This window comes from Geotrypetes seraphini, chromosome 5, assembly GCF_902459505.1.
Source record: "Geotrypetes seraphini chromosome 5, aGeoSer1.1, whole genome shotgun sequence".
NCBI lineage: Eukaryota > Metazoa > Chordata > Amphibia > Gymnophiona > Dermophiidae > Geotrypetes > Geotrypetes seraphini.
The window spans coordinates 63,107,474-63,134,508 of record NC_047088.1 but is presented as its reverse complement, the minus strand read 5'-3'; the positions used below and the strand labels follow the sequence as shown (position 1 = coordinate 63,134,508).

The 27,035-nt window shown below is 41.4% G+C and overlaps 1 protein-coding gene across 3 annotated transcripts in view; it reads right to left on the bottom strand.

Annotated features, from left to right (window-relative positions):
- LOC117361646 (H/ACA ribonucleoprotein complex subunit DKC1-like) overlaps positions 1-27,035 on the bottom strand; it is a 91,561-nt gene that overhangs the window by 56,965 nt on the left and 7,561 nt on the right. Inside the window, exons 3-8 of one of the 3 annotated variants that reach the window (XM_033947275.1) lie at positions 26,723-26,777; positions 24,733-24,813; positions 19,278-19,369; positions 17,980-18,164; positions 6,020-6,084; positions 4,914-5,040 (exon numbers count right to left, since the gene is read on the bottom strand). In XM_033947275.1, coding sequence (XP_033803166.1) covers positions 4,914-5,040; positions 6,020-6,084; positions 17,980-18,164; positions 19,278-19,369; positions 24,733-24,813; positions 26,723-26,777 — 605 coding nt within the window. Of the gene's footprint in view, positions 1-4,913; positions 5,041-6,019; positions 6,085-17,979; positions 18,165-19,277; positions 19,370-20,424; positions 20,749-24,732; positions 24,814-26,722; positions 26,778-27,035 lie in introns of those variants that run through there. The other 2 variants (XM_033947273.1, XM_033947274.1) reach the window with 2 other exon arrangements.

Below are 27,035 nucleotides of genomic sequence, written 5' to 3'. Positions count from 1 at the left end.
CTGCCCTCAAAAAGCGAGCCACTCCGGAAAAAATGGTAAGCGTTTTCCATGCTGCAACCTGCGAAAAGCGGACAAGGCCGTAAGCTGAACCAGAAGACCAGGCCAGGCCCCTGTCCAGGCCATCCTGCAAGAACTCCAAGATGTGAGGCAAAGAGGCGCAAAAGGAAACTACTCCACACGCAATACACCACTCCTCAAAAATACACCAAACACGCATATAAGCCCGAGAAATGGAAACCTTCCGGGGACCCCAAGAGAGTGGAGATCACTATCTGAAAAACCTTTCTTACCTAGGCTTTCCTGCTCAAGAGCCAATCAGTAAGACAAAAGGGACCCGGATTGAACAATGGAATGGGACCCTGAGACAGAAGGTCGGGTAAGAGGGCAGTGGAAAAGGATCTGCCATGAGAAGATGAACCAGATCTGCGTACCATGAATGCCTGGGCCAGTCCGGGGCCACCAGGCACAAGTGGCCGGGGTGCCAAGCAATTTGAAGAACTCTGCCCAGCATTGGCCACAGAGGAAATATGCAGGAGACCCGCCATCAGTCAAGGCTGTACCAGAGCATCTAGGCCCTCTGCGTGAACATCCCTGCGCCGACCGAATCGGGGCGCTGTGGCATTGACACTCGTGGCCATCAGGGCCATGACTGGCTGATCCCAAGTCTGCACAACCAACTCGAAGGCTGCGGGACCGAGACACTACTCTCTGGGATCTAGCACGTACCGACTGAGGAAGTCCGCTTGAACATTCTCCACTCCCGCTATGTGGGAAGCCAACATGTCCGGAAGATAAGACTCTGCCCAGGCCATGAGCAGAGTCACCTCCTGTGCCACAAGAAAGCTCCTGGTTCCCCCCTTGTTGATTGACATAGGCCACTGCCAAGGCATTATCTGAGAGAACCCAAACAGACTGGCCCATCAACAACCTCTGGAGTGCTTGCAAGCCAGCCGGATGGCTCTGGGCTCCAGAACATTGATCAACCAAGACGCTTCCCCTGGAGACCAGCTTCCCTGAGCTGAGCGACTGAGACACTGATCTCCCCAGCCGAGGAGACTGGCGTCCGTGAGAAGCACTGTCCACTGGGGCTGATCTAGACTCACTCTCTGCACCAGATGGGAAGACTGTAGCCACCAACAGAGACTGTGATGAACCTCAACCCCGAAGAGAAACAGGAGAGTACAAAGCATCCACCTGGGGTGACCACCGCTGAAGCACAGCATACAGAAGCAGATGCATGTGAGCTACAGCCCCAACGCACCACATCCAGGAAAGCTGCCATTGACCCCCAAGACCTGGATAAAATCCTGTGCCTGAACACACCAGAAAGCCATCAGAAGGCAAATCTGCATCTGCAACTTGTTCACTCAGGCCTCTTGGAGGAAGACCTTCCCCAAGGAGGAAACAAAGAAAACCACAAGGTACTCCAGGTGCTGAGATGGAGCCAACCAGATCTTAGACCAGTTGACTACCCATCCCAGCGACTGCAGGAACTCCACCACCCGAGCCGTAACCTGGGAGCTTTCCTGAAAGGACTGTGCTCGGATCAACCAGTCGTCCAGATAGGGGTGAACCAGAATGCCCTCCTTGTGCAAGGCCGCGACCAGACCAAAACTGATAGTGCCATCCCAAGATCGCAAAGCGAAGGAACTGCTGATGGGATGCATGAAACAGAACATGCAAGTAAGCCTCCGTCAGATCGAGAGAGGTCAGGAATTTCCCTGGTGGAACTACCAGAATGACAGATCTCAGGGTCTCCATGCGAAAGGACGAAACTTTGAGATCCCTGTTGACCCCCTTCAGATCCAAAATGGACTTTGAGATCTAGCAATCTTTGAAGCGTCTGGCGAAAAACCCGCTTCTACCATGCCACATGACAAGTGAGAAAATGATCTGGCAACGAGCGAGCAAATTCCAGAGCATAACCGTCCCAAATCACCTCCAGGACCCCCCTGATTCATCATGATTGCTGCTCACATCTGGTAAAAGTCTCGCAACCAGGCGCCCACCAGAACTAGGGCAGGCACCGGCAAGGAGTCATTGAGCGGGACATGCAGTGGGAGAACCGGCAGAGGGATCACGTCACCCCCCGATGGGCCCCACGAAAGGACTGCATGCGCTGAAAAATGACCCCAGGAAGACTCAGAGGCCAGAAAAGAAGTGGCCCCTTGACCAGGACGGTATCTGCAGAAATCACGCAAACGCTCTCGAGCACCGTCACCTTATGCAGGTGGGCGGGCACAGTCCTCAGGAAGACAAGACACCTTAAGAGTATGTTAAGGTCTGAACCAACTTGTCCAAATCCTCACCAAATAAGACCCCTGAAAGGGAAATTTTGTCAGCTTAGCCTTTAAGGCTCCATCCGCCAATCAAGCCTGGAGCCACAGGGTACGAGCAGCCACCCTGAGGACCATGGACTTGGCCAACGCTCACAACAGATCAGATATTGCATCAGAGAGATAAGAAGCACCTATCTCAATCTTGGCTACTTCCTGCTCCACCAAGGACCAGTCATCAGACTCACGGTCAAGGATATGCTCGGCCCACCGAAAACAAGCCTAAGCGACCAGACCGCTACACATCGCCGTTTGGACCACAAACAGCAGGGACATCAAAATTCTGTTTAAGGAGGGACACCAACTTACGCTCCTCAGAATCCCTCAAAGCAGAGCCGCCCTCAACAGGCACTGTATACCGCTTCACGATGGCCGAAACCATCGTGTCCACCACCGGTATCACTATCTCCCTGTGGGATGGAATACAGGTGGGCCAAAGAATGTGCAAAACAAAAGGGTGCCTCAAGCACTTTCCACTATGCAAGCAAAATATCCCGAAAATCCTGATGCATAAAAGAGTGGGATACTGAGCAGATCCCCTGAAACAGGGGGTCCACCACACACGAGGGCTCCTTCTCGTCTTCCTCGAAATACAACACCAATGAGACCTGAAGAATAAGCACCTGGAGCTCTTCCAGCTGAAAGATGCTCACCACCGATACATCCTCGCCAGCTGGTGAAACCAAAAAAAAACCTTTACCAGCTGCATCTGTCCCCCCAAGAGGTTCCTGGAGGTCTCCCAGTCCTTATCAAGAGAAAACTGCTCCCCAGAGAAAGAAACCCCATCATCTCAAGAGACCCTCGACCGCTTGGACAAGAGAGGGGAAGACGGGGACAAAACTGGTGCTGAAGGGGGTCGAACTAGAGTGGATGCAGAGGGAACCCCCCCCTCGAAACCCCCAGGACAGAAGTAGGACCCCTGGCTGCTTGAAGATAAGCCTTGCCCAACGCTAAAACATAATCATGGGGAAAAAACCCTTGGCGGCTCAATGGAATTCACTACCAAAGCAGAGGTCCCAGAAGAAACCTTCCCCTATTTCTCCAATACAGGGGACAGCTCACCCAAGGCTTCAGACAAAATGGAGGTGCTTCTTGTCAAAATTGGAGCAAAGTCCGCCAAAAAAACCGCCCCAAGGCCTGTAGCGGCTGAAAGGCCCGAACCGCCCCAGCCGCTAAAGCAGGCAAGCCAGCAGCAGCTGATAGGAAGTCCCCAGCCGCTTCGGTGGTAAGGGAAACCTTATTTCCCTGGCCGTCAGCAGCTGGAATAATCCCTGCATGGACGGTGAGGGAAGCCCAGGCTTTCCCTCCTTCAGATGCCAGTGTGCGAGGCACTCACGAAAGGGATCCCTAGACACCAGCACCCGACAAGGATTCCCCTTTGTGGCAGCCAGCACACCGTGAGCACTGGCCACCCGAATCAACCACGTCTGGAGCACAATGAGCACTTTTTCCCTTTAAATCTGCTCATTGCGCAATACGCGACTTAGCTAAGGGAAAAAGTGCCGAGCAATAAAAAGCAATAACAATGAACTGAAGGATCCCTTCAGACTGGCACTGCCTCAGGATTTTTGTTTTTCTCTTTCAGAACAGACTCTACTGGCTCTCTAAGCCGGAAGAAAATATATGGGGAGGTGGAGGAAGGGGGGAGGGACTCAACTTATGACCCATCGAGTGTGACACCCCAGAGGTCGGATGGACCCCAAAAAGGGTCCCCCCAAGCTCTGTCCGGCACCAGACAGGGACAAGAAGGTCACTATACAAATTCCAACAGGCCTACACTAACCCAGGGAAGAGAGCAATTATCTTACCACTTGCTGAGACTGAGAGAAGACTGGTCAGTTTAGGGCAGTGGTCTCAAACTCAAACCCTTTGCAGGGCCACATTTTAGATTTGTAGGTACTTGAAGGGCCACAGAAAAAATAGTTAATGTCTTATTAAAGAAATGACAATTTTGCATGAGGTAAAACTCTTTATAGTTTATCAATCTTTCCTTTTGGCTAAGTCTTAATAATAATATTGTAATTTATAGCTAGAGAGACATATGATCAAGAAACTGTTTTATTTTACTTTTGTGATTATGAAAAACATACCGAGGGCCTCAAAATAGTATCTGGTGGGCCGCATGTGGCCCCCGGGCCGCAAGTTTGAGAAAACTGGTTTAGGCGGAAGTGCAGCTACTTGTATTGCAACCAAAGGTTTTTGTCTCAGTTTCCACCTGCTGGTCATGATGAGGTATTACCCATCAGTGAAGCTGTACTGGTCTGGAGAGGTACTAAAGAAACCCAGATCAAACAGGATAGTTTACCTTCAGCCTGTAATTATACCATATCTCAGTACTAATAACCTGAACCATTTTAGAAGCATATTCTACACCCATATCTAAATCAGATAATCTATAAGGAGTTATGGGAACTAATTGGAATCAGGAAGCAACACACTTGATTAAAAAAAAAAAAAAAAAAAAAAAAGTGTATGGACATTTACACAATAATTTGAGAATCTGGCTTGTCTGACTGCCTGTATCGTTAAGGCCAAACTTAGCTTCCAGAAGAGGCTCTGGCAATTTCGGTGCCTTACCAAATCTGGTTTTGGGGTCATACTCTAGAAGCTTGCTCTCATAGACTGTTACAATTCTTAGACATTTCCTCATATTGACGATGATAGGAGGTCGCTGAAAGAGAGCGCCTGTCAGGGTTTCAAGAACCTGAAAATCAGGGAAAGCAAATTCAGGTTACCTCACATCCACTGATTTAACAGAATCTCTCACAAAATTTTTATTTCTGTAATCTGGTTTACTTGATGTTACACAGCAAGATAAACAAAGGAATTCATCTTCCACCTTACATGATCAAATTAACTTATTCGTCCTTTTCCTGCACAGAAACTTGTCAAAACACTGAACTGTAATGAAACCCAGAAAAGGAATATTCATGATGCAGCAGCAATGCAGTGGTATTCAGTAAATGTATGAATTCTCCCCATAGACTCATGCTACCTTTGATGTGACAACACAAAGAAAAAGGGAATGGAGAACAACAAAAAACCTGGTACCAAAATATTGTAGAAATTTACTATTTTTAGTGTAAGCATCATCATTGGTTTTATTTATTGTGACTTCCCACATGAATTCTTAATTCTCCAACTTAAAAGCTTCTCAACAACCTTCAGGCTTGGCCTTCTTATGCCCAGACCACTGGAGTTTTAAAAACATGACAGTATCTTCACAAAGTCCTAGAGCAGTGTCTCGCAATCTTTCTCAAGCTGCAGCACACTAAACCAAGTGTCCATGGCTCGACACCCAGAAGTGCGTGATGTCATCATGATGACATCACACACATGTGTAATGTCATCATGTCGATGTCCACACATGCGCAAAGGCCCTTCAAACAGGCCCTGTGCTGGCAGTGGGTGATGCCAGCAAGGGAAAGGGCTGGAGAGAAGGAGAGGCGCTGGCTGATTGCCTACAAGGCATGCCTCTCGCCACGAGAGGCATGCCCTGTAGGCAGTCAGCCAGCGCCTCTCCTCCTCCTCAATGTGTCGTGGCACACCTGAAATCTCAGGAGGCACACAGTTTGCGATACGATATCCTAGAGGCTATTGAAAAAGCTACTAGTGTGTGCACGTGTTACAAGCCAGCACCATAGAAGACGAATTCAAAGATCATCAGATATGCAGAGACTTACCCTGGAGAGCTGAAGCTCAGACTGAATATCATTGTGCAGCCGAATTATTCCGACATACTCTTTGCCTGGAAGCGAAAGAAGAGTAGTCAGAACAGGCCACTAAGGTTTAATGTACACCATACTGAGTGATGTGAACATCTCAAGATAAACCAGTTAAAAGCAGAAGCAATATCAGACACTCAGTCACCTTATTTCTTGATTATTTCCCTCTGTTAAACTGGAATTTATACTTACTATTAAATTTCCTTTAGAGTCATACTAGACCAGTTCAGACATGTGGGACACATTCCCCTGCTAGCATACAGAGACAGAGAAAAACAATCCAAAGGGAACTCTCCTTCTCTATAAGAAATACTGGACAGGAAGCTTTCTGGTACAGACAATTGCTTAATACCTTTAAATAAACCACTTAGGGCATCTGGGCAATGATAGACTACAATCTTCTTATTTTCCTTTTAAAAAAAATGAACTAATTCCAATAGATAAAAGTACTAATCATCAAACCTCAACCTTGTCCATCTAGATGCTGTGAGGCCTTACTGTTCAACAGACCATTTTTCTCAATTTTCACACCCCTCCCACCCTAAACTGAAACACCATTCAGAGCCACCACTAGCCAGGGAGGGCCCTGAACTAGTCTAATAAAACTCCAGAAAATGAAATTTAGCGCAAGTATAAACTTCATCTTCCTATACATCCTTACCAGACCAATCCAGATATGTATGATGTACCCAAGCAAACTTACTTTACAGTTTTGAGTAGGAATGGTGGGCTTTGCTTCTTATATTTCTTTGCAACCATGATAGAAGACATATAGGAGAATGTCCACTGGCTTATGGATAAGACAAGGAATCTAATGCTCCGAGTTCCCACTTCTTACCACCATTTAAAGGATTACAGTTCAGTGTTGGCTATCAAGTCTACCTGCAGACTCCTCCAACTGTGGAATACTGTGGTAAAAGCTTAAAACAAGTTCCTACTTTCTAGGATCTAAAGTAAAGTGGCTTAAGAAAGTCAGCCCTCACATTGTTTATCCCCATTGTGTGAGCTGCTGACATCACTATCAGACGCATCTCTGTCCAGTGCACAAAGACTAGTTAACTCCAGGTACCTCTCTGTGTCCGTAATATGGAGAAAGGGTTCCCTGCACAAGAGAGTCTAAAGCTCTGATATGCGCCATGTTGAGAACTCTTCAAGAAACGGTTGACTGACTTAGATCCAGAATTTGAGTCTTTCTTTGGCATGATGAAGTATAAGGAATATCTGCCTATGCCTGATTCGTGTTCTGTAACGGGTTCCATAGCTCCGATGTCTAAGAGATGTTGAAGAGTATCACGGACCCTTTACTCCTTTTCTGGCTGACCTGCCGGAGTCCAGAAACAAATTCGGAAGCAGGCAAAAGAGGTCTAATTTGTGCCCCTCTCGAATGATGTCCAGCATCCCATTAATCCCAGGAAAGTCAAGTTCACTCCTGATAAAACTGAGAAGTCAACCTCCGATATGAGGAAGCCCTGTCTGACCCCTGGCGTCATCGGGGCATTGTAGGTGCAGTCGCTGCAAGAGATCCTATGGACTGAGGACACCTGGAATTGGAACTGTTGTAACAGAGGCAGTAGCTCTGGGAATATCACTGGGAGAAAGAAACTGTGGATACCTGATACACCTGCAGGAGGAATTAAAAGCACAACATCCAGCAAAACTTGGTCAGAGGGAGAGACTTAGGGCAGCACTCAGCAACACCAGTGATGAGGTCATCTAGACCTTTACCAAAAAGAAGCTGGCCATTGAACGGAAGTCTGCTTAAAAAGGTCTTTGAGGCAGTGGCCCCAGCCCAAAGATGGATCCAAAGATTCCGGTGCGCAGACACTGCATAAGCAGAGACTTTACTAAAAACTTGAATGAGATCAAAAGGGCATCCGCCACATAATCCACACCATCCTTCACCAGAAGAGGACAAGCATGTACCTCCACAGGGGAAGCACTGCGCAGTCTGGTAAAGCAGCAGCTGCTTTGATACCTAAAGATGCCATTACAAAAGCTTTTTATTTTTCAACATTAATATCCACCCTGAGATCCTGAGAATCCTTAAGCATCACTCCCTCATCACTAGGGAGGACTGTACGCCAGATAACCTGCACCATGGGGGAATCTACCTTAGGATGTTCAAAAATCTGCTGAAAATTGTTCTACAACTAGACCAAGGAGCTATAGATGGGATGAAAAAAGGTACATGAGAATGGTCCCTGACCAGCGCCCGAGAAGTGGAAGGTGGAGAATCCAAATTGAGCTCTTTCTGAACATCAGCAATAAAAGGATGGACAGAATCATGCTTAAAAGGGCTGCGGATAGAAGGATCAGCACCCAAATCCGGACTCTCAGGGAGGCCGAGGTGACTAGCCCCGGCAAGGGCATCAGCCCTATCCAATATAGAAGCAGTGTCAGGAGACAAAAGAGCCATAATATCTGAATTGCAACTACTGTAATCGAGGTCTGTCACAAATGGACCAGACTTGAAATCTTTGGACTGCCAGTCAGCCGGACATAGACTGTGACCTCTGCCCCCTGGATCCTCATCCATGTGGTCGGGGACAGGAAAAGTAGCCTGCAACTTGAAACCCAGGGGTTTCGCTCTAGATGCACACAGCCTGCACTTAAAACCAGTAACAAGGTTAGCAGGCAAGCAAACTTCCAGGGGAAGGAACCCCAAGTCTAAGTAGGGTGGCACACAGCAGGCTGGCTCCACAGATCCACCAGAGTTTCTATGTGAAGCAGCAGTCTGGCTTTGCAGGATTGCAACCTTTCCTCTTACAGTGGACCACTGGAAGGGGTTTCAAGGCACTGAAGCCACTGAACAAACAAACTTTAAGCGAAAAAAAAAAAAAAAAAAAAAGCAGAGCAGCTGCAAAAGACTTCTGAACGGATTGCTTGCAAAAATTGAAACTGGATATATTTCTAGCTCTCAGTCTAAAGGTGAGGAGCACGTGCTCAGAAAATTGTTGGATTTCTTCAACTGCTGGATTGCAGGTTGGGTTTGAATACCTAGCAAATGGAATCCAGAAGGGGAGTAACATAATCTTAATTGTGAGGAGCAAAACCCTTCCATGAATCCCAATCCTCCTCCTTGTGATGCTTTCCTGATTCCTTGAAAGACAAATGAACCAACTGCTCATTCTTTGGCCTGTAGCTAAATCAGGACATTTGCTTGGCCTGTACATTTTGGCCTCCCCTATACTGACCTTATTAGATTTAGGCCCCATCTGAAAGCAATCCTCTGGTAGCCAATGAACTTTGGACTATCTCAAGTCCTTCACCAACCTTCATGTCTTCCATGCAAAAGAGCTCATTAAAACTTCATTAGGCATTGCCTCACAATGATGTTGCTGTAGAACACGGTCCTGCAAGCATTCAGGAAGCTGTTATACTTGGCAGAGCAGAGCCTGTGCCACTAGGTTCCTACATACTGTCACCCAGAATCCCAGGCTGGGTCCTACAGCTAGTGGATTTCTTATCCATATTGACTCCTATGGAGATGATAATGCCAGAAGATGTACTGATGAATTTGGTCTTTACCAGTCTGTGCACCACTTGAGGGTGCTGGTGGTTCCACTCAGGGCTGTTTAGCAAATCTGTTTAAGAAAAGAATACAATTTGCTTTGTCTGACATTTAACAACCTTCACCCCAGCCCAGGAGAACTAACAGAAATGAATCCCCCAGGGTGCAGAATCGTTAACCAACACCCTACGCTTCAACCAAGGACCAGAAGTGATGATGCAGAAACCAGACCTCAGCTCTATTTCCTTGTCTTGTAGCAAACTAGTCCAAATCGCTGCTCCATCTAGCTAGGGGGCTCTCCAACACCGGTCTTATAGAGCAGTATTTCTCAACTCAGTCTTGGAGTATCCCCTTGCCAGTCAGGTTTTCAAGATATCTACAATGAATATGCACCAACTTGATTTGCATATACTGCCTCCCATTATATGCAAATTTTATTCATGCATATTCTTTTTTTTTTTTTTTAAATTTCTTTATTCATTTTTCATATTACAGCAAGTGTATCAGGAAAATACATATAACCTTATAAACATACACTTGATTTTCCTTCATGAATACTTTAAGTACAATATATCATATTTATAATCATATTTTTATGTTTTTGATAACATATATATCATTTAATATGCATGGCAAATATAAATAAAATAACCCTCCTCCCCAAACCTCCCTTCATATTTCAGAAATTTTGACCCATTACTTAAAAATACATTAAAGTAATTTATACATATTGTAAGGTAAATAAAATAATACCCACCCACATCCCTACTTATCAATCTCTTATTATGGGAAAATGTTATTAATCATTACAAAAATCTGCCAATGGTCTCCAAATCTTCAAAAATTTACCAAAATAACCCTTCTGTGTTGCTATTGTGCGCTCCATTTTATATATGTGGCATACCAAATTCCACCAAAAATTATAACTTAATCTGTCATAATTTTTCCAGTTATGTTATTTGTTGAATTGCTATTCCAGTTAATATGAATAAAAGTTTATTAGATCTATCTAATTTTTGTAAACGAACAGGGGTCCAAAAAGCTCTATGTAAAAGAAAAAACCATGTTTGTCTCATAGATGCTGATACTGTACATCTTATCCTCCAAGACCAAAGTCGTGGCCATTGAGATGCATTAATTTGATGCTTAATCTCAATGCTCCAAATGTCTCTAAGACCATGTTTTTGTTTTTTATTTACAAATCCAGATATTAATTTATACCACATTGCGGCCTGGTGACCAGTAGAAGCCACTTGAAAGCATAAGAATTCTAGGCTATGATAATTGTTAAGATTTTTCCATTCAGGGAACCCCACCTGAATGGCCTGCTTCAATTGCAACCATCTAAAATATTGTGATTTATTTAAACCAAATTTATGTTGTAATTGTGAAAAGTCAAGCAGTTTACCATTAATTATTACATCCTCTAAAGTACGTATTCCTGCCAACATCCAATGCTTCCAAATGATTTTAAAACCGCCTATTTTGATCTTGGGGTTTAACCAAATTGTTTGAATTACTGATTTATTTATTGAAATAGGAGTCAGATTGCTTATATACCTTAAAGTTTTCCATGTGTCAATAAATATTTTATGATCTTTATATAATATATAGATTTTATTATATTATTGTTAATTTTTTATTATGTATTTTCTGTAAATGTAAACCGCTTAGTAGTTACGATAAGCGATTAATCAAATATTGAATAAAACTTGAAACTTGAAACCTTGGCATTTTGATACTAACTACGTGACCAAGATGCAGTGGAAACATAAGTCTCCACTCTAACCAGAACCAATCTGGAATATTGTCAATGGGCTCTGGGAGGATCCAATACATACCTTGTCGCAAAATATAGGCTTGATGGTACCTATAAAAGTTTGGAAAATTTACCCCACCCTCCACAATAGGCCTTTGCAAAGACATTAAAGCAATTCTAGGAATTTTTCCCAGCCAAATAAAATTGGTTAGGACCCTATTTATTTTTTTATAAAAAGATCCTTGAAAAAAAATAGGTATCATACCCATTTGGTAACAAACTACAGGTAAAATCATCATTTTAACAGTTTGTACTCTCCCCCACCAAGATAAGTGTAAAGGATTCCATTGCTCACACATTTCTGTTACTTTTTGTAATAAATTTTTTTCATTAATTTTCATTGTTTTCTCTACTGTTTTTGCAATCCGAATTCCTAAGTATTTAATACCATCTTCTTTCCAAATGAAAGAAAATGGATCAAATAAACCTTTTGTACAATGTACATTTAGTGGAAGAACTTCTGATTTATTCCAATTTATCTTGTAGCCGGAAAATTTTCCAAATTTTTCAATTAACTCAAGTAAACATGGAATGGTATTTTCTGGATTTCTCAAATAAAGTAAGATATCATCTGCATATGCTGATAATTTATATTCCCTATCTGAATGGGGAATACCTTGTATCTCCTTTACCTGCTGAATAGCTAATAACAAGGGTTCCAAAACAATATCAAAAAGCAAAGGAGATAGTGGACAACCCTGTCTAACTCCTCTCTGCAGATTAAAACGTTCTGAAAATGTATTATTAATATATAATCTAGCAGTAGGGGAGCTATACAACGTTTTAATTATTTGTATAAATCCTGAACCTATACCAAACCAGTCCATTGCTTGATACATGAATGTCCATTCCACTCGATCAAAGGCCTTCTCTGCGTACAAAGAAACAGAAAAGGCCGGATCTTTCATGGCTTTTGTCAAATATAACATATGAAAAGCCAGTCTAGTATTATGAGAAGAAAGTCTTTGAGCAACAAATCCTATTTGATGCATACCTATAATGAAAGGGAGAGCTTTAGCCAATCTTAAAGCTAATGTTTTAGCTAAAAGTTTACCATCTACATTGATTAAGGAAATAGGCCTATAATTTGAAACCAAAGTGGGATCTTTATTTGGCTTGGGCAAAACTATGGTTAAAGATTCTGCCATAGTGCCTGTAATACAACCCTTAGTTAGTTGAGTCTGGTATAAATTTAATAGGGTATTTTGAAAAGATTTATAGAACTCTACTGTATATCCATCACCACCTGGAGCGGATCCTACTCGTAGGGATTTCAAAGCTATTCGTAATTCTTTTAGTGATATTGGCTCTTCTAAACTTCTTTTTATATGCTCGGGAACCTTAGGACCCTTTAATATTTTCAAAAATTCTAAACCATCTTTTTCTTTATCTAAATAAGTCTCAGAAGAATAGAGAGATCTATAAAATTGTAAAAACTGTTTTAAAATAGATTCATTTTGAATGTGTATATCACCAAGTTCATCTTTAATGGCAACTATTTTTGTCTTTCTTTTTTTTGCTTTTAAATAATTTGGCAATATTCTTCCCGATTTATTTGAGTTTCCATAATATAAAGTTTGCCGAGAGAATAAATCTTTCCTAATCAATTTAGATGAAGTCTCATGAAATTTTCCTTTAAATTTCAAAAGTTCTTGTTGCGTAGAATAATCCCATTTTTCTATTAGTTTTGATTCCAAAATTTTAATTTCTTTTTCTAAATCAGAAAACTGTTTCTTAATCTGTTTTTTAAGATGAGCCGAATAAGAAATGAGTTGACCTCTCATGGTTACCTTAAAGGCATCCCATAAAGTTTCCATAGAGACTTCATCTGTATCATTAAGTTGAAAGTAATCTTTTATTTTTACTAACATAATTTCATAAAAATTTGGTTCAGCAAGCAATGTATTATCAAATCTCCACACAGGTCTATTTATATCTTGTTTAATGCCCTTAAGTTCAATCCAAACACCACCATGGTCTGATAAGATAATTGGATCTATGGCAGCCTGCGTAACTTGATGTACTAATTGATTTGAAACGAAAATGTAATCTATTCTAGAAAAAGATTTATGAACGTGAGAACAGAAAGAAAATTCCCGGCCATCAAAATGAAGTATACGCCAAATATCTTTCAGATCACAAGATTGTACAAAATTATCTAATCCCATAGATTTTATAAATCTTTTAGGACTTTTATCTAAAAGAGGATCCATGACAGCATTGAAATCCCCTGCTACTACCAAATTAGATGTAGCCAGTGGAAGAATCAGTTGTTGTAGAGTCTTAAAAAATTCTGATTGATTCGAATTAGGGGCATATACATTAAAAAGCGACAAGGTAGTATCTCCCATGCTCATTTCCAGATGTAGCCATCTCCCATGGGAATCCGATGCCTTTAATTTAAAGGAGGCAGAACAATTCTTATTCACCAATATAGCAACACCAGCCTTTTTTTTAACAGCCGATGAGAAAAAACAATGTTTAATCCATCCACCCTCCAGCTTTTGAGATTCTATATTGGACAAGTGAGTCTCTTGTATGCAGCAAATATCAGCATTCTGCTGTTTTAAAAATAATAATGCTTTTTTCCTCTTTATGGGATGATTAAGACCATTCACATTTAAAGACAGTATCTTAATATCCATTATATAATCTCATCACTTGTTCTATCAAAAATTAAACAGTGAATATTAAATAATAAGTCAATTTCCCAATTAATCAGATTAACATGAACCCCCCTTTTTATATCCCACCCATCATTATCTATCTCCCTCCCTTTCCCTCCCCACCATCCCCAATTAAATACGAAAACTTGGAAACGCAAGTTAGATCAGGTATAGATAACTCCTCACAAGCTTGTATTTCATATTTAAACAGCTATCCTTAAATTATATATGATATAAATAAAATTATACATATAATCAATCAAGAAATTAAATATCTATCCCTGTTTCTGTGTTATACAATATATGAAGGGAAAAAATGTATATAATGAACAAAAGAATATATCATGAAATTAACAAGTTTAATTGATTTAATTAAATAAAAAAGAATTAAGATACCCATATTGTACCTATATTTTATAAACTTTTCCAAAAATTTTTATTGTGTTAAACCAGATATTCTATTCAAATCCAAAGTTTAAAGCAGTTCTTCATCTATAACAGTATAGAATTAAATATAAATGAGTATAAATTTAATTTCATTACATAATCTATTACTATGTTGTTATATCTTTCCAATGGGAATATATCCTATATTTAGTCAATAATATTTTCAATATTATTTTCTTATCAATCTTCTTTGTTTTTCCTTTTTTTATTCCCTTTGCTTTTTTTTCCCCCCCTTTTTTCTCCCTTTTTTTTTTGTTTCCTCCTCTTCTTCTCTTCCCTTTTTTCTTTTCCTCTCTCTTTCCCTTTTTTTTTCTTTATTCTCTTTTTTTTCTTTCTTTCCCTTTTTTTTATTTTTTTTTCTTTCCTTTCTTCCCCTCTTTTCCTTCCCTCTCCACCTTTTCCTTTTCTTTCTTCTCAGTTTTTTTTTCTTTCCCCATTCCTTCTCTTCTCTTTCCTCCCCTTTTTTTTTCTTTTTTTCCCCCTTTTCCTTCTTTCTCCTCTCCTTTTTCTTTCCTTTCTTCCCCTCTTTTCCTTCCCTCTCCACCTTTTCCTTTTCTTTCTTCTCAGTTTTGTTTTGTTTTTTTCTTTCCCCATTCCTTCTCTTCTCTTTCCTCCCCTTTTTCTTTCCTTTTTTTTTTCTTTTTTTTCCCCCTTTTCCTTCTTTCTCCTCTTCCTTTTCTCTCCCTTTTCTTTTCCTCTTTACCCTTCTTTTTTCTTTTCCCTCTCTCTCTTTCTCTTCTTTCTTTACCTTCCTTCTCTCCTTCCTCCTCCTTCTTTTATTCCTTTAAAACCAATAAAGATTTACCTGTTGAGCATATAAATTGAATGAAACATCAAATTTCTTAAGCTTATTACATTAAAGATTTTAGTCTTCTGTTTTACTATTGGAAATCATTGAAGAAAATAGCTGCTTAGCCTATAATGAACTTTTATCTTCAATAAAATTAAGCATATCATTGAACATCCTGAAAAGGTTATTATTATTACCATATAGTAAGAAGGAGAAACAAACATACAAAAAATAAATAATAAATAACATACTATTTTATAGTTTCTATTGTCCCTTATTCATTCACATATCCATTCAGTAACCAAAAGAAACATGCATTAAGTATGCACTTTACTGTATATAGACCATTCTCTCGCGCAGATATTAATTAAAGAGCGGCCATTATATACCAAAGATCTTTTTATCCTCAAAAAATTACATCGTGCTTATGTTATAAGTGTTATTTATACTGTTATATTTTCATTTAGTAAAGGAAGAAATTAAAATTAAAAAAAAAAAAGAAAAACAACTTTAGTCCCGAACTCCATACGATGAAGTACAACGTTTTATGACCTTCCGTTTAAAAAAAAAAAAAAAAAAAACGTCGCTTATATTCATTACGCTCTTCCTACGTGTTGCACGTCAGCGTTAGCCAATCAAGTCTCTTTTGGTGTACATTCATTGGTTGAGCATTGAAGTCTCTCGTTTTCGTTCAAAATGTATCAAACCCATTCAATATTTGTGACAGTTGTAAACCAGTCTGTCTTGACGCGTCTTTCATCTCTGACAGTATTAGAAGTTTTAAGTCCATAAGATCTTACGTTGAAGTAAGAAGTCCCGTGTCTTTCCTTTTTAGAAAATACATCACTGCTCTTTATTATTCTTTTCCTACGTATTGCGCTTCTGAGTTATCCAATCAAATTCTTTTTAATGTGTATTCATTGGTTGAGTCTTGGGATCTTATGTTTCCAGTCAATATGGAATCATTCTCATTCAAGAATTATGACATTTGTAAACCAATATGTCATGACGCATCTTTTCTCTCTGACAGTATTAGATTTTGTTTCATCAGCTTCTAATCTCGTGCCATTCTTGGACCGTTACAGTTAAAAAAAAAAAAAAAAACCCACAATAAATCCTGTTGTGAACATTTGAATTAGTAAATTTGAAGTTGGATTATGAATAAAATAAATTTAAATTTCTCTATATCACAGTCACATAGAGCTAATAAATTATAAATAATAATTAGGAAGTCATTGGCTGTTCTAGTTCTTCTAAGTACTTCTGCAGCTTCATAGGGTCTGTGAAATTCTGAGTTTTATTTTCCAAAGTGATCTTCATTACTGCCGGATATAACAGTTCATATCTTGCCCCCAGCGCTCTCAATTTGGGACGTAAAGCCGAGAACTGTTTCCTTTTAAATGCGGTTTCTTTAGCGAAGTCAGGTACAATGTGTATTCTTGTATCCTGACATTTAAGGCTCCGGTTTTCTTTGGCAAGTTGACAAATTTCCACAACGTGTTGATATCGTAACAATTTAAATATTAAAGTTCTTGGACCTTTTTGAGATATATTTTTTTGAGTCGGTATCCTATGGGCTCTTTCTATTTCAAGAGGGATTTTTGATTTAATTGGCAATACTTTTGGCAGAAATTTTTCCAAGAAAGAGATAGGATCATTTTTTTCAACACCTTCCGGCATCCCAATGATTCTTAAATTGTATCTTCTTTCTCGATTCAAACAATCCTCAAGATCTTTTTTAATAACTTCCATTTCCTTCCATACCAATTTGTTTTGTTTCATTTCAGTTTGGATTTGTTCCGTTTTTTCTTCTAAAAGATTTAATTTGTTATCGGATAGATCTGCTCTCTTAGTGAGGGTTTCCACATCTTCACTTACTTTTTGTAACTTTTTTGAGATTTCCATCACAATCTCTTTGATCTGCCGCAATTCAGTTATAATATCCGGGTTTTCTTCTGCCGGTAACGGCACTTTAGAAGGAGTTGCTGGTTCCGGCTTTGATCTCTTGTTACTGCTCATGCCCGATCCTCCAGCACTCATATCATTCTTGTTTTGTTTTCCTGTAGCCATTTCCGATGTGGATAAATGATGTATCTTGCCAATTTACAATTTTTGATAGCTTATTTTTAATAAAAATAGCTTGTTGCTATGGAGCTAATGGACTACCCGACCATTCAGTTGCGTGTCCAAGCCACGCCCCCCATTTTTTTTTCATGCATATTCATTGTGGATACCCTGAAAACCTGACTGGCAAGAGGGTAATCCAGGACTGAGTTGAGAAACACTGTTATAGTGTGTTTTCTTTGACCTTTTGTTTAGCTCGTTCTCTATCAGCTGGCAGGGGAATATAACCACATAGGACTGGTCTGGTAAGGACATAAATGAAGACAATTTTCTGCTGCAAATTACAAGGGATTATAACAAACACAATAGAAGGGCAATCGAGATATCCAATCAGTGCACAGGACAAATCTTTATTGAGAAAATCCCAATGGGGATCCCAGTTTCAGCAATATGCAGTTGCCTTTAAGGGATTATAACAGAAATCTGATCCAAGCGCTGAACTACTTCCGTGTTAATCTACAAAATGAAATGTACTACTTAAATACAATTGTCCACTGGCATCTTCACATTACTCAACTCAAGCCCTCTGAGAAGCAACCAGTAATGGATTAATCTTCATACCTGCCCTCTGCTGTGCCTTCACAAGTCCTGTTGCCCGCTCAATGCATACAATGAGACAACCAGTCACCTTTGAGTCCACTGTACCACCGTGTCCTATATTCTCTACACGCAGAATTTTACGGATCCATGTCACCACCTCATGGGAAGAAGGGCTGGCTGGTTTATCTAGGTTAATGAACCCATTTCTACAAGCAAAAACAACCAAATTCAGGTAAATCTGAATAGGAACATCACTGTACTGAGAAATGCCTAAGATGTAACAACAGTCACACACTCAGTCACAGAGTCAGCAATAATATATGGTGCAGTTTTATAATAATTTTTATCAGAGGTCCTTGGGGATATCAGATTGCCTTACAAACAACATAGTTTGAAAGGGTTATTTCCTCATATTACCCTGTGATACCTCCTCCTCCTCTTGTTCTTTTACTTTTTCTATTTACTTTTTTCTTTTTTCTATTAATTATTCATGATTCTATGATAGAGTATACTTAGCTTTCAGTCTTGCTATATATCCCCTCAACACCAACGTGTTTCGGACTCTTTTTCAAGGCGAAATGGGGAAACTACTACATAGGGCACACCTAATACAGCCGACGGTTCTCAGTTCTCTTTGTACTGAGAACCGTCGGCTGTATTAGGTGTGCCCTATGTAGTAGTTTCCCCATTTCGCCTTGAAAAGGAGACCGAAACGCGTTGGTGTTGAGGGGATATATAGCAAGGCTGAAAGCTAAGTATACTCTATCATAGAATCATGAATAATTAATAAAAAAAAGTAAAAGAACAAGAGGGGGAGGAGGTATCACAGAGTAATATGAGGAAATAACCCTTTCAAACTATGTTGTTTGTAAGGCAATCTGATATCCCCAAGGACCTCTGATAAAAATTATTATAAAACTGCACCATATATTATTGCTGACTCTGTGACTGAGAGTGTGTGACTGCAGTTTGAGTAATCACAGATAGGAAGATTGTTACAGATGGCTAAGATGTAACAACACACTCATAAACTGTTCTAACTGATACCTTGGTCAGGCAAGTCTCAATTTATTGGATGTTTTAATTTACCAGCTTACTATCTCTAACTGCCAAGGAAAAGAACAAACATTGCCAGACAAAGCTGTTTCACATCACTTTTGCCAAAATGATGTCTTTTTAGCCAGCTCAGAATTTTATTCTCAAAATGAATCTTATTTCCCATCTGTATGAAGAGACTCAATTACCCAAAGTTCCTAAGAGCAAATCACAGATATTTAGGTAACATTTAACAAACCCCATCCACTCGCTCAAACTCTTACCTCACATAGTCATCAATATTTCTTTTAAGAGGGTAGGACCCAAAAGGAAAAGGAATTATTTGTGTTGTCTTTACATTTAATTTATCGAAGTTCTAGGAGGATAAGAAAAGAAAAAAAGTAGATGAGAAGCTTACGAGATATTTATTTATATACCACTTAGAGTCTGGTTTACATTCAGGTATTCAAGCATTTTCCCTGTCTGTCCTGGTGGAGCCATTAGGTTACTTGCCCAGGGTTACAGGGAGCAGCGTGGGATTTGAACTCACCTCCTCAGGGTGCTGAGGCTGTAGCTCTAACCACTGCACCACACACTCCCCAGCTTCAGTATGAGAACAGACATACAGAGGTAGTGAAAACTTTCCAACCACCATGATATGTTACCAATCCTAAATGTCACACTCTTAAAATAAATAGAGTTAATGATGAGCATCCAATTAGCACAGACCACCACTAGAACTTTTGGGATGGACTGAAGAGTAACACAGGGTTACAAACACCACATGCTATCATAATGTCTGATAAGTTAACCCCACCACCCGTGCAATGTTAATCCCATGGACACTTGGAAGGTTCAGCTAAGTAATACTCAGGTCTCACCTGTATTTATGCATGTGTCCCTTAACTGTCAGTAACTCAGAGTTTAAACTTGCTTCTGCAAGCTTTTACCTGATAATTTCTAGGGACACAAACAGAAAAAACCCAGGGGTCAGTTTCTAGAACTTCATCTAAGACTCAATAAAAGTTAATTACAAGGATCATAATCATACAGAGCTAATGAACTGAATGAACTGTTTATTAAAAAGAATTACAGCGTTTTCTCTAAGTCTGATGGTAGCAACAGGAGCCAGCTGCATGTGACTAATATTTAGGAGAATATGCCTGTGCTGGAAGATGAACAGATGGGGTATAGGGACCCCAATTCATGCTCTGATGAATACCAACAGAGATTAATAAAATAGGATTCTCACTGCTTTGCTTCAAGGAGAGGAATAGCAAGAGCAGGAAAGGAAGGCTGAAGTAGAATAGCACTACCTGCACAAACTTTTGTAAAAGATTGAAAAAAATTAGAAAATGACTAAATACACTGAGAACCTTGAAAAGGAGGTTCTGGAGCTAAAACAGGCAGAGCAAGACATTTAGGTGGTACCTGGTCCTGGTCCAACGGAGTTGGAGAGGCAACCCATTTAGTCATAGAATGGTTTTTTGCCGATTTTGACGTGGTTTTCAAAGTTGCAGCCAAATCTTTCAGCAAGGAGCTGGAGAGGACCATAGGCCGAAACTGAGCCCCTGGGAGACTTCCCAGAAACATCCACTGTTAACAGCAGCATCCCGGTATCTTTCTGTGAGGGATGTGCTGATAAAGATGCCGCTGGTGGAGAGGGAGTATCACCACTCTGGATAGGCTTCTTTTTATGTCCTGCAGCAACTGCCGGTTTTTTCTTCTCTGCCGGTGTTGTCGGAGCTGAGCTTCCCTCCCCAGGCGGTACTAAGACAGGGCCCTGGGGGGAGGGAGAAAGCGGCGAAGTTGGCGGCCTCAATGCCTTCATCACAGTTCCTGTGTGAAGGGAAAGAGAGAGCCAATGTCTATGGTGTCAGCCTCAAAGGAAAAAAGATGTTTTTGCGATCTTAAAACCTGCAGTATTTAGGCAGTTTTTAAAACTGTATTTACTGTACGTCAATGTTTCTTTTTTCTTTAAATTAATGGAAAGAACTAATGCCCTAATGGCTAGAAAGCCTTTTGGCTTTCTTTTTCTCTTTAATTTTTTTTTCCTGAAGAGAGCCGAGACTGTACAGGAGCAGTTGAAGAAAAAACTGACAGGACGAGGAGAGGGGAGGGGAGGGGCTCCAGGTGTAGGGCATCCTGCATATGCTCAGTAAGCCAAAAGTTTACTATAGCTAGAGCACTGACACACAGGCTCAGTCAGAGGACTTCCTCAACAAGTGTGCCTGCTTATCTCCTGCTTGACTCCAGAGTTTACATTCTCTATGGGAAGCACTTCTGCCAGCTGGCAGTCTGGAACCTTCAACTCCCCTAGACTTCACAAGCTTGTCCAACCTTTCAAACAGAGAACCCCTAAAGGGAAATTTACCAAACTTTGATTTGGAGGTCACTTCCACCGACACGCCCTGTAACCATAAGGATCTCCTGACTGCCACTCTAAGAGCCATGGACTTTGCCGATGCTCTAAGGTGGTTTTACAGAGCATCACATAAGAAAAAACCCATATGGATCTTCACTACCTCTTGGTCCGCCAAGGTGAGATCATCTGTAATCCTAAAACCCGCTCAGAATATCTGAAACAAGTCCTGAATAACTAGAGAATTTGTCTCCGTCCCTGCAGGAACTCAATTTTCCCATCCCATCCCCGTGAGTTTTGTCGCTGTCCCTCTCCCTGCCCCATTCCTGTAAGCTCTGCCTTAATCGCACTTTTAAAGTGTTTGAGGCTTGTGAAGATGTGAGGATGGAGCTTGCAAGAATGGGGATGGGACAGGAAAATGAGTTCCCATGGGGACAGAGAAAAATTTGTCCCCATGTCATGCTCTACTGGATACCAGACCTCCAGACAGCTGCCTGTACTGCCAGCATAGATACTTCAAAATATTGCTTGAAAAGGGCCTTCATTCCCGCAGCAATTAAAGTAACTAGCTAGAGCACAAGCCTCCCCTGCAGACCCTAATCTGTCCAGAAGAAGGAAGGAAGGAAGGAATAAACATATCACTGCCGGCATGAAATTATGCCCGGTGTTGCAAGAGGAAAAAGGATCCCAGGTTCGCTGGCAGAACCTAGCCTTTCAATGCTAAAAGGTAATCCGCAGTAAGGTTTTTTTTTTAAAAGCAAACCCACTAACACTAAAGGCTAGTTGTCTGTCACCAGGCAAAGGAGCTCAGCCGAGGCACAGAGAAACCTGCCCCAAAGGGACAAGTGGGCAGGGTAGAACCTAGCCATCCCGGTTTAGCATCCCTGGGGCGAAAGAGACCACAACAGGTCTTAACCCCAGTCTAGCACTATCAATACCACCAACTAGCCATGAGAGAAAATAACTGTAGTTAAAAACACCAAAACAGTGTCAAACCAAACTCTAAACAGGGATAACACTCCAATACCTGACCAGGATTGTACAGCTTTGCACGACTACCACCTGCTGGAGATCGAGAACTACACAGCATGGTTATAGAAGAATTCAGAAGTCAGTGATTCTCAGTTTCCATTTGCTGGTTGGATTGCATAACCTTTCTGTAAGTCATGAGAGATGCTAAGGAGTGGGCTTAGCACATGGGAAAGACTTACATAAAGACACACTAAGCCCATTTCTTAGCATAGCTTGGTAAAAGAGCCCAAGTCTTCTAACTATTTAGGAGCGCAGGACCGGCAAGATCGATGAGCTGTAGTTCGCGCAGTCCGACAGTGTGCTCTCTCCCCTCCCAGCGGCTCTCCTTACTTACAAGTGCAGCGATTCGGGAAGGAAGCCTTGGGGCTTTTGCTGAGTCGCGGCCGTCTCTGATTATGCAACATCCTCTTTCCTCAGAGGCGGTGCGACACAACAAAGGACCCAAGGCTGCCTTCCTGAATCGCTGGGCTGGCAAGTAAGGAGAGTTGCTGGGAGGGGAGAAAGCCACTGTTAGAGGCTGGAAAGCTGCTGGGCATGGTGAGAAAAAAAGGGACAGCTGCTACTGGGCCTGGAGAGGGTTAAGGAGAGATGCTGCTGGGAGGGGAGGAGGGAAAGGAGTCTGGGAAGCTGCTGGGCAAGGGGGAAAAGGGACAGCTGCTATTGGACCTGGAGAGAGATAAGGAGAGATGCTGCTGGGAGGGGAGGAGGGAAAGGGAAGGGAAGAGAGTTACTGCTGGACAGGGGGAAGAGGGAAGGGAGAAGAAAAAAGGAAGGAAACAGCTGGCAGGGAGATTAGAGGAGGGGAAGGGGAGAGACAGGAATGAGATGGGAAGGGGTGTCAGCAGAGAAATTGAGAGGGACAAAGATATTAGATCTGGTGTAGGAGAGATAAAAATGAAGAGAGAAGTGAATCTGGAATGAATCATGTAAAAACGAGAGGGGGCAAAGGCTGGATGGAAAGGGGAGAGGGGCATAGAAAGAAGACAAATACCATATGGAAGGGGGAGAGGTCAGACTGTAGATGGAAGGGGCAGATGCTAGATTGAAGAGACAGAGAAGGCAGACGCTGGAAGAAAGAGAGTGAAAAGAAGATGAAAGCAGAAGCCAGAGACAACAAAAGGTAGAAACAAATAATTTTATTTCTATTTTGTGATTTGAATATATCAGATTTGAAATATATATCCTGCTAGAGCTGGTGTTAGACATAACTTGGGGACTGCAAAGTCCAGGCAGTGGCTTAGGGCTCTCTCTGACCAGGGGGGCAGTTGCCCTAGTTGCACTCCCCTAACCCTATTCCTGCTATGTATGACTGCGGTATTCTGTTAGCATGATATTTCTGTATAGCATTTTGTAATAATTTGGCTTATTCAGTTTTCTTGATAGTAGAGGGGATATATGTGAAGGGGGAGGGGAGATAAGGGTTTTGTTGATCCTTGCTCTGTATTATTTGTATTTATAAAATGACAAATGTACAGAATATTGTTTCTTTTTATACTTTAATAAAATACATTCAGTATAAAATCATAACTGAGGCTTGTGCGGATGGGATCAGATGGTTTGCGAGGACCGAGCTCGCGGAGACGGGGCGGAAACGGGTTTTTGGAAAACTGAAAAGAATCGAAGAGAATAATTTTGAAGATTGAAGAACTGATGATATTACATAATTAAAAAAACTTTAAATAAATTGTTTTTCTTCTAAGTTTTGAGTATTTAACCCTTCCACAATCTCACGGGCACTCGCCTCCGCGCCTGCTCATAAATTTGTGGAGTATGTAACTTGTTGCTCATGCATATTTTTTTCGCACACACCTCATCAATCCTTAGAGAGAACATTGTTTAGGACCCTTATTTATTTATTCAATTTTCTACACCATTCTCCCAAGGGAGCTCAGAATGGTTTACATTAATTTATTCAGGTACTGAAGCATTTTTCCCTGTCTGTCCCAGTGGGCTCACAATCTATCTACCTGGGGCAATGGGATTTAGTGACTTGCCCAGGGTCAGAAGGAGCAGTGTGGGTTTGAACCCACAACCTCAGGGTGCTGAGGCTGTAGCTTTAACCACTGTGCCACACTCTCCTCTCTAGATATAAGGCACAGAAGACCAAAGTAACTTACAGTGGTTCATTTCTAAAGTTTTTCTGAGACCCACATGAATAGTACCTACTCAGGGGAAACCCTAAGCACTGAGATTAAAGGCTGTGAAATTAACACTTTTAAAGCCAGGTGCAAAATGAGTTAAGCAAGTTTGCAGAGCAGCTGGTGTTCATGTTCTTCTAAACTTATACCGATGAATACCCATAAGACTTTCTGGGAAGTTTACAGTATAAGAGTGCAAGATTTTACCTTAAGCAATAAAGGCCACTCAGAGGTATCCAGCCGTATCAATTTTGGCTTACGAAGGAAGTGCCCCCTATGTTGTAGTTTCTGGAAGAGAAAAAAAAAAAAAAAGAATATTCTTAATAATTCTAATCTATTAAGACGTGATCATCATATAGTACGGATTCCACTTTATAGTTTTCTGAGACTTCTACCTATAGTGTTAGCAGTGAACACTCAAAGCAACACCACTCATTTTGCAAATACCACTGTTTGCCTATGGGGAAAAAAAAGTCTATCATCTCAGGACCATATACTCTCCCTGCACATCAACCTCTCATCTAAATTAGCACAGGAGGCAAATTAAAATATATTCCAAGAAACAATAATTTACACCACTTTGTGGATAGACTCTTCACAGTGGTTTACATTATAGATAAAATCTATATATATAAAATCGGAGGTATGTATGTGTGTGTGTATGTGCCGCGATCACGCAAAAACGGCTTGACCGATTTGAACGAAACTTGGTAAGCAGATCCCTCACTACCTGGGGTGATATGTTCTGGGGGTCTCGCGGCCCACCTGTACACGTGGGAGGAGCTACAAACAGAAAATCAGATTTCACCCATTCATGTCAATGGAAAAAATGTAAAAAGCTGCCATTCTCACTGTAATTCAAAAACGGCTTGACCGATTTGAACGAAACTTGGTATGCAGATCCCTCACTACCTGGGGTGATATGTTCTGGGGGTCTCGCGGCCCACCTGCACACGTGGGCGGAGCTACAAACAGAAAATCAGATTTCACCCATTCATGTCAATGGAAAAAAATGTAAAAAGCTGCCATTCTCACTGTAATTCAAAAACGACTTGACCGATTTGAACGAAACTTGGTATGCAGATCCCTCACTACCTGGGGTGATATGTTCTGGGGGTCTCGCGGCCCAACTGCACACGTGGGCGGAGCTACAAACAGAAAATCAGATTTCACCCATTCATGTCAATGGAAAATATGTAAAAAGCTGCCATTCTCACAGTAATTCAAAAACGGCTTGACCGATTTGAACGAAACTTGGTATGCAGATCCCTCACTACCTGGGGTGATATGTTCTGGGGGTCTCGCGGCCCACAACTCTATGTTGCTTGCTCAAGGGTGGGTTCACCCAAGAATTTATATGTTCTTGCTCCAGGAGGTGAAACTAAAATTGTTGTGTATAATCACGTTTTGCGTTAGTTGTATTGTATTCATTTTGTCAAATATTTCACATTATAATTTGAATATTGTACTTTTTATTAAGCTGTAAAAAAATAATTTCATTCACCACTATAAAGTATCTTTATTTGAATCCATTTACATTGTTATTGCTATAATTAAATACCTGTGCAACGCCGGGGCATCAGCTAGTGAAGAATAAAAGAGGAGACCAGACAAACTTATAATCCACAACCAACCCCTTGATTAAATCATTAAAATAGAATCAGGTCATATCATGTATTAAAAAGGTATGTTTTTAAGCCCTGCCTAAAAGAAGTTACAGTATATACTCAAATATAAGTCAATCCAAGTATAAGACGAGTTACCCTTCCTTCTCCCCCTAAAAAAGAGATGGTTGACTCGAATATAAAATGGGGGGATCTGTGCTCTGCCCCCCTCACTCTCTCCCCTGTCAGGCTCTGCACCCTGTCCCCCTCCCTCCCTGCCATATGACCTGGTGGGCCAGAACAGGAGGGATCCCTCCTGTCTCGGCCAACTGTCAATTTTTTTACCTCCCTCCCACTTCCCCCCACGTACCTTTTTGAATTCCTGGTGATCCAGCGGTGTACCAGGCAGGAGCGAGCTTTCCACACTCCTGCCCCATTCTGAGCCCCTCTCTGAATAGCCACCTCGAGTTCTCACGGCCCAGTGTACCAGGCATGAGCAAGCTTTCACGCTCCTGCCCGGTGCTGAGCTGCTCGCTGAATGGCTGCCCCAAGTTCTCGCGGGACTGGTCAGAAAGGACTGCAATTCAACTTACCAGCACTTGTAGCCACCTTATAGATCTCCTCCACAGAAATCGCCGATGACTCCACCTTAGAAGAGGAAACACCTCTGATTGAATGATTCCCTGCTAAAATTTAGGCAGATGAATGGCCACATGAATCCATCTGGAGATGGTTGCTTTGGATGCCAGCAGGACCCACCAGGAACAGATGGTCAGAACTCATTTATGACCTCCAGGTATAGCAACAGAGTCCTGCGCACATCCAGGAATCACAGAACCCAATCTTGCTCTCTCGAACCAGAGGGCACAAAAGTTGGAAGTTAATCTCTTGGTTAACATGAAATGC